The sequence below is a fragment of the Lygodium microphyllum genome, chromosome 24 (genome assembly GCF_053477565.2).
Source record: "Lygodium microphyllum isolate KBCC chromosome 24, Lygodium_microphyllum_v1.1.10, whole genome shotgun sequence".
In the NCBI taxonomy this organism is placed as follows: Eukaryota; Viridiplantae; Streptophyta; class Polypodiopsida; order Schizaeales; family Lygodiaceae; genus Lygodium; species Lygodium microphyllum.
This window is the reverse complement of record NC_141158.1, coordinates 107,780,226-107,794,703: the sequence shown is the minus strand read 5'-3', so window position 1 is coordinate 107,794,703 and position 14,478 is coordinate 107,780,226. Positions and strand designations below refer to the sequence as shown.

The 14,478-nt window shown below is 41.8% G+C and overlaps 1 protein-coding gene across 4 annotated transcripts in view; it reads left to right on the top strand.

Moving 5' to 3' along the window:
- LOC148015500 (2-Cys peroxiredoxin BAS1, chloroplastic-like) overlaps positions 1 to 14,182 on the top strand; it is a 36,620-nt gene extending 22,438 nt beyond the window's left edge. For 2 of the 4 annotated variants that reach the window (XM_087665534.1, XM_087665537.1), the window contains 2 exons: positions 13,329 to 13,442; positions 13,604 to 14,182. In XM_087665534.1, the coding sequence (XP_087521660.1) occupies positions 13,329 to 13,442; positions 13,604 to 13,756 (267 nt within the window). In that variant the 3' untranslated portion in view covers positions 13,757 to 14,182. The remainder of the gene's footprint in view (positions 1 to 13,328; positions 13,443 to 13,603) is intronic. The other 2 variants (XM_087665538.1, XM_087665535.1) reach the window with 2 other exon arrangements.
- Positions 14,183 to 14,478: the final 296 nt, after the last annotated feature.

Here is a 14,478-nt window from a genome sequence, read left to right as displayed (position 1 = left end):
TCTCCCAAAAGTGAGTATCACCTTTGCGCATGGCCTCATCATAAGCAAGAGGCTCACCAGTATCTGTCACCATAACATAATCCATAGAGGGCTTAGGCTGGCGTCTATCTCTAGTAGACTACCTCAAAACTGGTTGTGGGGCTTGTACATCCTGTGGAGCATTAGGGACCTGGGCCACTAGGGCATCAACTACTATTGTGGTTTGTCTAGCTGGCTGTACAGTAGCAGGAGGTTCCTTTTGAAATATCACCTTGCGTACCTCAGTGACATGCTCAGGTTTCTTATGCATTTTCTTCTCATGGAAAACAACATGGTGGTTGTGGATAACCTTCTGAGCCTATGGATCCCATAGGTGATAGCCCATCTCACTTGTATCCCCATAACCAAGAAAGATGTATTTCTTAGACTTAGGATCCAACTTATTGCACTTTTCCTTGGGTACATGGTAGAAAGCCGCACAATCCAAGATACGCAAATGAGCATATGAGAGAGGTTTTCCAGACCACCTCAACAATCTGACAGCAGTCAAGAGCAGTATATGGGGACAGATTTATTAAGTGACGGCAGTAGTAATTGCCTCAATCCAAAAATGCCATGGTAAACGTGCCTGGCTAAGTATACTATGAACTCGCTCTTGAATTGTCCTATTTATGCGCTTAGCCATACCATTTTGGAGTGGGGTGTACGGGGCATTCAAGTGATGCTTAATATCCCTCTTATCACAAAATTGCTCAAAGGCTTTAGAGACATACTCACCCCCATTATTTGACCTTCGATATTTCAGTCTATACCCATACTGGTTCTCAACAAAGCAAGCCAACGCTGAAATGTAGCCAAGACTTCTGATTTTTGCTTAATAGGATATGCCAATACCTCATGCCTATAGTCATTAATGAAGGTAATGAAATACTTCGCACCACCTAACGATTTGCAGGGCATGGGACCACATACATTTGAATGAACAAGAGCCAAAGGCTCACCCGTGTGTGTTATACTAGACTTTTTATGCATATTGCGTGTTTGTCTGCCATATAAACAATGATCACAAGACTCAAAGCATTTATAGTCAAGGAGCGGAATATACTACAAACGGGTAAGCATTTTCATTTCTTTTAAGGACATATGCCCAAGGCGATTATGCCACAGAGATACATGTGGAACTGCATTCACTGCCAAAATATGGTCAACTGACCCAAATACAAGTAAGGGATAGAGAGTATTGGACTTAGCACCACGTGCAATGATAAGATTCCCATAGGTAATCTTCCATGAGGAATCACCAAAAGAAACTACATGACCTGCATCATCCAAAGTGTCAGCAGAGATAAGGCTCTTCATGAGAGCTAATACATGACGTACATCATGAATAGTAAACATGCAACCTGAACCAAACTGCAGTTGAGCATCACCAATACCAACTATTTGCAATGCCAGGTCATTACCCAAACAGACAAATCCAATTATACTGCGATAGAAGTGAAACTACTATCTATGAGGGGTCATATGAAAGGAAGCCCTTGAATCTATCAACCAACATTTAGTATACCTTGATAAAGCATCAGTCAACTATGAAGTATCAAGAGAAAAAGTTGCAATTATGAAATCATTATGAGAATTTGTTTGCACAACATTAATCTCTTCAATCTTAACTCATGACTTGTTAGGGACAATGCTGCAATTACCATTGTTGTCATGTGCTTTACTCTTGCTCTTTTCTTTGTGCTTGTCCTCGCGTATCTTATGGTAGTGTAGCCTAACATGCCCTGTTTTTCCACAATAATGACAAGTCAATGAGAACTTACGGCAACTGGACTTATTGTGAGGTTGTTCACGTGACCGAGAGCGAGCTTGTTGAGTCTCTCTCCCACGTCGGTCATTACCGCTCCTACCATTATTGCCTCTGCAACTGTAACCCATCAGTAGGTATGTTGACACACATAGCAATACGAAAGGTATCCCATGATTCAGGCATTGTAACTAAGAAGAACAATGGGAGAAGAGTGCCGTTGAATTCAATCCCCTGCGAAGACAGATGATTGATAATAGAATGAAACTCATTTAAGTGAGTTGACATAGAAGTGCCCTCCTTCGTGCGAAGTTCCATGAGTTGCTTTAGCCAATACATTTAAGAAGTGGGGCTTTGCTTGTCATAGACATTGCGAATCTTCCCATAATTCCCATTTGGCGTGCCCATGAGAGACAACATTATAGAACATCTGCTTAGAGAGGGATAATATGATTGTGGACTTACATAGCTCATCTAATTCAGCCCAATCCTTTGCATCAATAAGTTCAGGCTTGATACCCTTATGTTTCAAGGGCCTAACTTGCATTTTCTGCACTAAAACTTGCCAGATTTGGGCCTTTCAATAGCTGTAGTTGGTGCTATCCAACTTATCAATATTAAAGATAGCACTATCACTCGAGCCACCAGCCATAATGAAGGCAAACAAGTGCACAAACTGTCAAAGCAGCTGCTGTAATTACTGCAAACAGCCCTAAAACCATTGCCAGATCAAGCTGAAAACAAGGGGTATTGACCAAGTAATGAACTACTCACAAACTCAATGCAAAGAATTGTCAAATGAAGGTGACTGCTCGCATAAACAGTGCAATAAATTGCAATTACAGCAAGCTGAAAATGAAGTATAATAATAAGAAATCAATGGCAAAGATGGGCAATCACTGATATAAGACAAATTGCAATTGCCAGGGAATAGGTCCAACTAGCAGTGAGTGAATATGCAACTAGCATTGAGAACTGTCAAGGAATCAGTGTGTCAGATTGAGATACATCCCATAGGCATAACCATCATGCATAGAGTGGGTCTCATGGGTAATAGAAAAGATCAACTAAAGGCACAACGGATTGAGCAATGTAACCGAAGCTCAATACATAACTAACCAAGATGTATATATCACTGACCACATTGTGGCGGAGATAGGTGCCGGCCCAAAAGTAATGTTAGATCAGCCCATTAAGCATCAATTGTGTACATAAAGCATGACAAGAGCATGTACATGTCACCAAGTCCCACGGCCTCACTGTAAGATGCTTAAGCTTAGCTGCGTAATCAAATGCTCAATGTAACATCGAAGTGTTAAGTGTAGCTCCCACTGGAACAAAAAACAAATCTCAAAACATCATGTGGAAGGCATCCATACATCCAAGATCCAAGTAGCATATATCGGGGGACATAAAGCCCAATAGGTACTCTTCAAGCTTGTAATAGTAATGGAAGCATAAAAAGTCAAGGATGCTAAAAGCATCTGATGTGGCTCAAAACGGAGCCTCAAAGGTCACCATAGACATGTCCAACCCCATACATCAGTGCCAAGTATGAATTTTAGCATTTGTCTGACCCAAGAAGCATATAAGTCTTCAATGTATAAAGCTTTCAAGTAAAATACTTGCTGTCCACTGTATATTCAGCAAAGAACCTTGCTTCAAACTGAGCAAAGAAAGCTCAAATCTATCCAAGAAGCATCTCAAGACATGTACAAAGCATCCCAACATCAATGCATAGGTGTATGTGTAAGAGCTGGACATTTCTTGGACTGGCAGGGGGAGCAAGAGTAGCTTGTGCAGTAGGCGACAGGGGCAGGATGTGTGCCACGTGGAAGTTGGGCAGTCGGACTGTCTAGTCGGCTGAATTAATTGCAGCCGACCTGCATTATTTGGTGCATTATTTTCAGCCTATTTATAGGCTTTATTTCCAGCCGCCTTTGTCAGTTGTCTCTCACAGATTTCAGGCTGCAGACCATGGAGATTGCCCTCGGGGCTGATGGAGATGGAGATCTTTGAGGTGGAGACATACGGAGATATTCTCTCTGCACGCGGTGTATAATTCTGCATCCTTATACAGCATTCTTCATTGCAGATTTTCTGCGTTTCACTGTCTCTTTCTCTTTCTCTCTTCTCTCTTTGTTCACTCTTTGTCTTGGTCATTCGCTTCCGCATTGCTTCACTTTGACAGTATGAGCATCAGTGAAGCTCAAATAGTGAAGTAATGGCTGTCTCTGTCGTATGACAGCATGCTGCCCTCTTGAGACAGTGATGGATGAAGCATTCAAGCTCAAACCAATACTCCAAATTGAGTACCAATGTCAGGGAGGAAGGCAAACAACGTTTACTTAATGCCAAGTGTCACAAGAGCCAAGATAGAGCTGCCAATGCCTAGAGGAGAAGCAAGGAAGACTAGTCCAGGAAGAGGCACAAATCATGCTGATGTTACTGCTGGTCCTGCTGGTCGCACTGGTGGTAATTATTGCCACTGAGCACTTTGTGAGGCTCGGACAATGGTCTTGAAGCTCCGGAACAAGCCTTAAGTGGAGGGAGCAATCAGGAAAGAAGCGGGAGCAAGATTCATACATCGGGAAGAAGAGGGCTGAACTGCCATGGAACCTTCACATTGAAGCTTTTCTTGGGCTGAAGTAAATTGAAGGGGAAGTGCTACTCAATGCCGGTGCTTTCTCAACAACTGTTGAATCACCCCTAAATTTTAGGGCAATTTCAGATCCCTAATGCCCCACATTTCAGCAGGGATTTTGGATCAGTTGTTGCCCTAAAATTTGGGGCTTTCTCAACAAGGATTGGAGCCCAAATTTGGCTGCAATGTCTCCAAATTTGGGGCATTTGAATCCCGGGATCTGAAAGAGCCCCCCAATTTGGGGCATTTGAAATCGGTCATTGCCCCAAATTTGGGCGTTGAAAGCTGAAAATGCCCGAAAATTTGGGGTATTTTCGGCAATGGAATGCAGGTTGAAATGTGCCAAATTTGGGGCATTTTCAGGCAAGGAATGCAGGCTATAGTCTAATAATTCATTGTAAGCGTCAGTTATACTCTTCATGCACACATAATTTGAGCTGATTTATACATGCATTTATGATGGAATCAAAGGGAAAATCACATTTACACCTAGGATTTATATGTTTTGTGATGCATCTTAATCCATATTTAAGTGGAAGCCCAAATATGGCTATGATAAAATTATACATTTTCTATTGAACCTAAAGAGTACAGGACCCACAAGCTTTGGCCTTTCTATTCCTAGCTTCAACATATAAAGCTGAGGTGTGTGATTAGAGGATGTGACATAAGATAACATCACCATGTGAACATCACATGATTAAGGTAGTTTTTGTCCAATCTGGTGGCTTTTCAAGAGTTCCTAATTTGTTTATTGTGCCACATGTAGAGAAGCTTTGTGAAATTTTTGAAGGCTAGGACGTGCGACCGGTCATTGTCTCGTAAAGTCATATTCTAGTCACTTGGAAGGACATATATCACGGGGACGTGAAATTTTGACATGCTCTAATCTTGCCAATAATATTTGATTAAGATATTAACCAAATGTGCAAGGTTGTTTAGTATATGTGATGCACATGGCAGTTATTTCATGGTAACAAGCCAAGGACCCTGAGGATGTAGTGGGTGTCAAAGGTAGAAGTTGTAATAAGTTATGCCTAACAAGTACTAGGTGGTACTTGGTGCTAGTTTTGGGTCTTGATCAATTTATTGGTCACGAATGTCAGTGGTGACATTAGAGACTAGGCATTAATTAATAATTAATACTAGTGTAAGGGTCATTAACTGCTCAAGGATACTTGGAAGACAAATTGGCCTAGCCAATGTAATTATTGGTTGGTGAAATTAAATTTTTGAGCACTTGAGTAATTATTAAATTACTTTTTAAAAGTTAAAAATTAATTAAAAAAGTTAAAAATGTTGAAAAATGGGATTAGAAGGCTGCTACATGGCAAAACTTGCCCGTGCAAGTGGGAGAAACGTTTTTAGGCGGTGGTGGAAATCTATTCCGGCCATTGTGAGAGAGGAGCGTTAGAGAGTAAGGAGATGCTATTGATGTGATTTGTAGCCACCAGGGATCAGTCCTACAGCATGTGATGACAATTTGAAGCCCTTGACGAGCAAGTGACAGCAGCCCAAGATCCTTCTCGTGTAGATGATAGTATATAGAAGGGGCGTCAGTTTTTCTGGTGATCTTAAGCTGTAGGTGATAACTTCCATGGCTGTTTGAGCAGGGCAGATGTCACGAGGACGTGAAAATTTGATGCTTTGCTTATGTTTAATTGACATTTGATTAAAGGATTAATCAAATGTGCAATTAAAAGATGCATACGTGTTGCACATGTGAGGTGCAAGCTCCTTTCTCACAGTTGAAGACCAAAGGACCCTGTGAAAAAGATGGGTGTCAGAGGCAAAAGTTGTAACAAGTTACACTTGTTAGATTCTAGGTGAATTTTGGTGTCAGGTTGCCCCTAGGACCATTAGTTGGCCATTAAGTGTCAGTGGTGACACTAGGGACTAGGCATTAATTAATGGATTAATGCTTGTCCAAGGGTCAATTAATGCATGGGACCACTTTGGGTTGCAAATGGCCTAGCCAATTAATTTTTCGATGGGCAAGGTCAATTTTCTGGGGATGGACTAAGGGTTGAATTAATTTTCAGAATTAATTAATTCTGAAAATTAATTAAATGGCTGGAAATTGCTGAAAATGGATTAAGAAAGTTGCCACTTGGCAAAACTTTCCCATGCAAGTGGGGGAAAGACTAAATAAGGCTGAAGGGAGAGGGAAATCTCGTTTTTTCATTTTGGAGCTGTTGGAAAGAGGTGTTGGACTGTTGCTGCCAGCTTTTGGGGCCAATTCCCAGCCATTGGAGACCATTTTGGTGATGGAGATTGCATATTCTTGACCTTGGGAAGCTGACAATTGCTGCTGGTGAACTTCTCCTGAAGATCACAGTCTCTGATACTCCTATTTTGTTGGTGTATCCGTTTAGGGCTGGTACAGCAGGGCAACAACTGATTTTGATCAGTTCTTCGTGACAAATCTCAAAATTTTCTCTCTCTACAGCATTCTCTCATATCCTTCAGCCTATGCTCAGCCATTCCGAGGAATTCTCAGCCATTCAGAGGAGATCTCAGCCATTTTTGGTGGGCTGATCTGTAATTTCTGCAGTAAACCCTAATTCACAGTAGAAATTAGGGTTCAGCAGCCACCTTGGGATCCGTGCCAGAGATTGAAGGTTCAAGGGACTGAAATCTGATAATTGAAGATTATCAAGGGATTTCAGGAGCCAACCCATCCCAAATTGTTTTGGGGCAATATTTGGCCAGCCAAGGGTCAAATTGGAGAAGAAGTTCTGGGTGAAACAACGGGCAAATGACCCAAAAGGCTTGCTGGACATTTATGACAGCAAGAGCAATTGGTTAGTAGGAGGAGATTGAAGAATCTCAAGTTGTACTCCTTCCAATTGAATGAAAGCTAAAGAAATACTGCAAGGGGCGCCAATTTTGGGGCCAACAGGGTGTCTACTGTCCAAGAATGTTATGGTAAAGTGTGTATTTCAGTTTATGTGCATTTATTTATTGCTGTAATTAACTCTTAAATCAGGTTATCACCACCCATTCCAAGAAGGAAGGCTGGTTTCATGGTTCCATTGCCGGGATACATCAAATCTCTTGATTTGGTGGGCCCAAGGCACTTGATTGTAAGCCAAAGCTTTGTGCTAGTGTTGATTTTTGTGCTCAGCTGAGAAATTACAGCAACATGTCTTCATACAGTGAGATGGAATCAAGGAGTGATGATGCCTCTCAGTATGGACATTCTCATGGGAATGAAGGAAATGCAATGCCTGACAAGGCTCTCATGATGGACAACAAGCTGAAAATGTTGTTGCTGGGCAAGATACAGGGGCTTCAAGCCGTCATGAGGTAGATGACCAGCAAAGTAAGGAGGAATTTGATGACCAGTTCAAGAATCGGATGAGTACAGCAGCAAATCTCTTTGCTGAATTGGCAAAGGATCCTCAGTTCACCCGATTTTTGAATGCTCCGAAGAAGGACAGCAAGAGCAAGAAGAAGAAGTCAACTTCTACACCTTCGGGACAGCAAGATGCACCGAAGGTAGTGCCAAATCCTTCACTTGAAGCTCCTAAAGAGGCCAATGAAGCTAAACAGTTGGTACCTATGGGGCAAGGAATGCAAATGCAAGGCCATTATGGAAGTGCCAATCCAATGGATTTTGGACAGCCGGGCATGCATGCCATGATGGGGCAGCCAGGATACTTTAGTGGTAGCACGATTTTTCATGCAATGGTTGGCGAAGGGCCGCATACGGGAATGCATGGCACAAATCCCTATGGTATGCAGCAACCAATGCATGGTGTGCAAGGCCCATTGTTTTCGGGTATGGCTGGAAATGTGCAAAACCCTATGTATGGTAGCATTGGCTTGATGCTTGGGGCACAAAGTGGAATGTTTGGCAATGCATCTGCAATCCCGAATGCTTATGGGGCTCAAGGAATGATTGCTGGTCATCCAAATGCTACATTTGGGCTTCGTCATGATGTAAATACAGCAAATGCACCCTTTTTGCAGTAGCCAGTGTATGACAACTTGACTCCCAAAGGGGAAGCAAAAGACTATGATGAGGGTGGAAAAGCAGTGAAGTTTGAGTCCTTCAGTGGTGCACAAGATAGGCTGAAAGCTTTGACCTTCATTCAGCAGTTTAATGCAGCCTATTCAGGGGGAAACTTCATCGAATCCTCTAAGATTCGAAAGGCAGTCACTTTCTTAAAGGGGAATGCATTGCAGTGTTGGTCCACACTCTTGATGCAAGGTAGAGCACCGTCAACATGGGTACAATTCAAGCAAATGTTTGCATCGAATTGGTTGACTAGTACCTTTGAGGTGGACATCATGATAGCTTGGAACAAGCTTGATGCTAAGGAATGCAAAAATTTAGAGCAATACAATAAGAAGTTTTGGAATGCATTGCTGCCCGTCACTTCTTATTGTGCCGTACCCCTTCATGAGCAAGTGGAAAAATATGTATGTGGGCTGTCCAAAGGAATCAGGGATTTTTGCATAAAATCCACTGTGTCTAGCATGTCTCAGCTCATAGAGACTGCTGCTATAGCCGATGCTTTGCTGCATGGAAAGGATTCGGGCTTCCAAGAGAGCGGGAAGAAGCCGAATAAAAAGTTGTTTAAGGCTGAGAAAAGGGGCATATCTGAAAACCAGCCTGAAACAAGGCCAAAACAGCAAAGAAAGGGCTCGAAAACATTGGCACAACGTAGGAAATTGATAGGTGCAAATAAATGCTTTATTTGTGAACAGGAGGGTCATATTGCAAAGAACTGTCCCAATAGGCAGCAAGCTGCAAAATCAGAAAATTAGGGAGATCCTAAGGGTAAAAGGCCCAAAACATCAGTGGGATTGGTGCTCGATGTCGTTAGTGATCAACCCAATGATGATGCTACTGAGTTGTGCAGAGCATGGGGCAAAATTAGGGATCAGCATGCATTGATTTTCTTTGATAATGGTGCACGAGCCAACTTCATCTCTACTGACATTGCAGCCCGTCTAGGCATCAAAGACGATGAGATGGGAGCCATGGGGGAAGTTAAACTGGCATGTAAGGGTCATGCAGAACCTGGCACACCACTCATTGGAAAGCTTCGGTTGCACATACAAGGATATGTGGACAGCGAAGAGTTTTACGTTGCTCCACTTGAGGGTTGTGATGTGTTTCTTGGTATGCCATGGTACCACTGTATGCATGCAGTGATTGATTCATATGCAAAAGAAATCACTATTAATTATAAAGGAAAGTCACTCACACTTGATGTAAAGTTGAAAGAGGAATCTGTCCTTGTTGTATTTGCAGCTGCTATTTCTAAAGTAATAAAAAATCATCTTTCAGCGTATTTAGTTTTTGCTAAGGATAAGGATGATAGTGAGAATGTTGGGAATATGTCTAAATTAGAGAAGGATCGCATGTCATTTTTGAAAATATATTCTGATCTCTCAGTCACTTCCAGGGCAGCTACCACCTGAAAAACCCGAAGATCATGGCATAGACCTTATCCCTGGAAGTAGCCCTCCTAATAAGCCACCCTATAGAGTCAGTGCAGCCCAACAGGAGAAGATTATGAGTTAGGTAAATGAGCTGTTAGAAAAAGGGCTGATTCAGCCCATCTCATCTCCTTTGTGTTCTCCAGTGCTTTTGGTGCAGAAAAAGGATGGTTCATAGCGTGTGTGTATTGATTGTCGTGCTCTGAACAAGATCACGATAAAGAACCGCTTTCCAATCCCTCGGATCGATGATGTTATGGATAGATTGCAGGGGGCAGCAATATTCAGCCATATAGATTTGAAAAGTGGGTATCATCAGATACGCATTAGACCGGAGGATGTGCCTAAGACAGCTTTCAGGACATCTTTTGGGTTATATGAATTTCTTGTCATGCCTTTTGGACTTACAAATGCTCCTGCCACTTTTAATCGGATGATGGATCGCATTTTTCGACCACATAGAGCATTTGTGGGTACTTTCTTTGATGACGTGATTGTCTATTCAAAGAATGAGACGGAGCATAGAGAGCACTTGGACATTGTTTTCAATGAGTTACGTAAGCATAGACTGGTTATCAATGACAAGAAGAGTGAATTTTTTTTGCATGAAATCCACTTCTTGGGACATATTGTATCGGTTGATGGTATTCGTATGGACCTTGCTAAGGTTGAAGCAATACTTTCATGGCCAACTTTGAAGAATGTTCATGAGATCCGCAGCTTCTTGGATTTATGTTCTTACTATAGGAAGTATATACGCAGGTTTGCTGAAATTGCATCTCCATTGCATGCTTTGCAAAAGAAAGATGTGTCATTTAGATGGACAGCAGTGGAAATTTCAGCATTTGAAAAGTTGAAGGAAAAGATGACTTCAGATCCTGTGCTTGTGTTGCCTGATCTAAGGAAGTCATTTGTGGTTCAGTGTGATGCATGTGGTAACAGCATTGGGGCTGTTCTTATGCAAGATGGCGGAGTGGCTTATGAGAGCCGAATTCTCCACGGTGTAGAGAGGAATTTACAGGTTTATGAGAAAGAGCTCTTGGCTGTAATTCATGCACTGTCTACGTGGAAACATTATTTGTTGGGGGATGATTTTACAGTGCAGAGAGACCATCGGACTTTGAGGTACTTTCTGACGCAAACAAAGTTGTCAGAAAAGCATATGAGATAGGCAAATTTTCTCTCTATGTTTCATTTTCAGATTGTACACATTGATGGTAAAAAGAATGTTGTGGCTGATGCACTGTCACGTAAGCCACAAATTTAAGCCATCATTATGGTTTATCACACTGAGTTGGATGCCATGGAAGAGCAATATGCTGCTGATTCAGACTTTGCTAATGTTTTATGATCAGCTTTGCAATGGCCAAAGGCATGAGCATTTTATGCTAAGAGATAGATTTTTGTTGATGCATGGACGACTGTGTGTCACAAAGCAATTAAGGCCTAGAGTGATCATTGAAAGTCATGTTTCTCCGTATGTAGGACACAGAGGTATTGATGCCACAGTCAAGGCAGTGGAGCATTTCTTTTATTGGCCAGCTTTGAGGCATGATGTAGAGCAGTTTTATGGCATACATCATATGTCAAAAGGTAGAGCATGATAGGCAAAAGATGTCGGGCTTGTTGCAGCCCTTGCCTATTCCAGATAGGCCTTGGCAGAGCATTGCTATGGATTTTATCTTTGAGCTTCCTAGGACACCTACAGGGAATGATGGAATATGGACTATTATTTGCAGGTTTAGCAAACAAGCCCATTTCATTTCGGTGAGGAAGAAGATAAAGGCTGATCATATGGCACGATTATTTATGCAATACATTTTCAAGTATCATGGTATGCTTGAGTCGATCATTAGTTATCGAGACCCTCGGATAACCAGTCTATTCTGGAAGGGGTTGTTTGAAAATATGGGTACCACACTGAAATTCTCATCATCCTTCCATCCGCAGACAGATTGTCAGTTTGAGGAAGCAAATTCCACAGTGTTGGATCTTTTGAGGTGCTATGTTTCAGACCACAAGACACATTGGGAGCAGTATTTGCCATTGGTTGAGTTTGCATATAATAATACGGTGCACAGTTCCACTGGCAAGGCTCCATTTGAGGTGGTTGAGGGTGGCAAGAAGGTTCCACCTATTTTGCATACTAAGGATAAGATCTTTGAGGTTGATCGCTTTGTGGAAAGCTTGGATGCAGCCTATGCAAAGATAAAGTATGCACTTCAGAGATCACAGGACAAGCAAAAGCGGGCAGCTGATCGCCATAGACGTGCTTTGTAGTTTGCAAATGGCGATTATGTATTGCTGCGTTTCGAAAAGGCAAGGCTGAAAAAGATGAAGGGAAGAGAGAGGTTGTATACAACCCTGAGAAGTTAGTGGCTGCTAAAGGGGAAAGTTCTAATAAGTTGTACTTGATAGGTACCTAGTGTTAACCTGGACCTAGGACAATTATTTGACCAAATGTGTCAGTGGTGAAACTAGGAACAAGGCATTAATTAATTGATTAATGCTAGTCCAAGGGTCAAATAATGTACAAGACACGTAAGGGTCAAAATGGCCTAGCCAATTGAATTTTGGATGGGCACAATCAAATTTCTAGCCAATTGAATTGTGGATGGGCACAATCAATTTTATAGGCAAGGACAAAGGGCTGAATTAATTATCTCTGAAAATTAAAAGTGGTTGAAAATTGCTGAAATGGATTAGGAAGCCTGCCACCAGGCAAAATTTTTCTATGCAAGTGGGGAGAAGGCTGTTGGAGGCTGGAGAGAGCTCATTCCAGCTCGGTGGATGTTGAGAGAGAGGAGGGAGTAGCTACCATTGTTGTACCAGGCATTCCAGATCATTTCCAACCAGCCGAGCACCCTACAAGGGTTGGTGACCTGACTAAAGAGGCCTAGAGCAGCAGGCGATGACCACTACAATTCCAATTATGAACATATTTACTATTTGAGTAAATTACAAGATTTTTTGCTAAATCTACAATACTTTGATTATCGTAAAAAATTGACTTTGGCGATAAAGTGTAAAGTACATCTTTATATTCAGCTTTAGTTAAAAATTGTCTTTCTTCTCGTTGGACCAAAAATTAAGATGACTTGCAATTCAGAATCATATTCAATTATATACGTTCTTGAAGTAAAATTAACTCTTCTCCATCAACATCTATGTATCTGGCAATCTAAACAGGAGCATATCTTGCCTACAATAATGCCGAGACTGTCTATAACTTTGTTTAGGAAATCGACCAAGTAAATAAACAGAATGCATATGCGTAAGCTCAGAAGAGACCCAATGAAGCTTCTATGTTTATACGGTCAGGAGAGGGATCTTTTTTCTGAACCCAGCCTTTCCTGATAACAAATGCCAGATGAATGCTCAAAGTAGGGTGAGGGCATCAGTGACTTTGAAAAGAGTATGAATTTTGTAACTGGTTATTATCAGGGTATTGCTTTGAGGGGCTTGTTCATCATTGACAAGGCTGGAATAATACAATATGCAACAGTTAACAACTTAGCATTTGGAAGGAGTGTGGATGAGACGCTGAGGGTCTTGCAGGTATGCACATCAGAAACTTAAGTTCCTTAAGGTTACTGAAACAGTGAAAAAAGATGCATAACACTGGAGATGTTTAGATGATTGTCTGTAAACAAATTAGGCCTCCAGTAGTAGGTTCCACTGTCTAATGTTTTCAAGTGAAATGTGTTTGCAAGCACCAGAATCACCCAAATGAGCCCCTTTGGATGTGTAGGCTATACAGCATGTGCAGGCACATCCTGACCAAGTCTGCCCAGCTGGATGGAAGCCGGGAGAGAAATCAGTCACCTCCAACCCCAAGCTCAGCAAAGACTACTTTGCAGCAGTATGACTAGAGTCTGGACCCCATCTGTTTTTTCTGGTCCTGTGTAGAGATTCAACTACAAGTTTTTGTAATGTCACCTCTAAGGTAGACTGCAGGATAGTGCATGCAGACGAACATTGAAACAGAACCAGCCATTTGAGGTGGTTGGATGACAAATGCTAATGTTTGTTGTATTTGGAACAAAACGCAAGTCTCGACAGTGATATGCATTAAGTTTGCAATACGAAGTTCACACACACACACACACACAATGCGTGGGGGGCATCCAAGTTGATTGACAGCAAATGGTTACTTCCATTATAATCGTAAAATGCATTTCAACACTACAAACTAGACTTATAGATATGTTTGATTCTACTATACGTTGAGGAGTGCATGGAATGTAAACCATTGAGAGTGTGGAAGTGATATTAAGGTGCCCACATATTCTATTGTGCTTGTGTCCTTTTCTTTTGCAAGTTGACTTATTCATATGCATGCTATTATGTGTGCTTGCATTCAAATCCCTTGTAGTCATGTTCTCATTGGTGGACAAATCTATATCGTAATATGGTTCATGACTTTTTTTTCTCAAGTGTGTGTGTGTATGAGAGAGAGAGAGAGAGAGAGAGAGAGAGAGAGAGAGAGAGAGGTCTTGCCAATGCCAGACTTGGGAGCTCAAGGAGTCGAGACCTCCAGAGCGCGAGAGAGAGCGAGAGAGAGAGAGAGAGAGGACTCGTCGCCACAGCCATC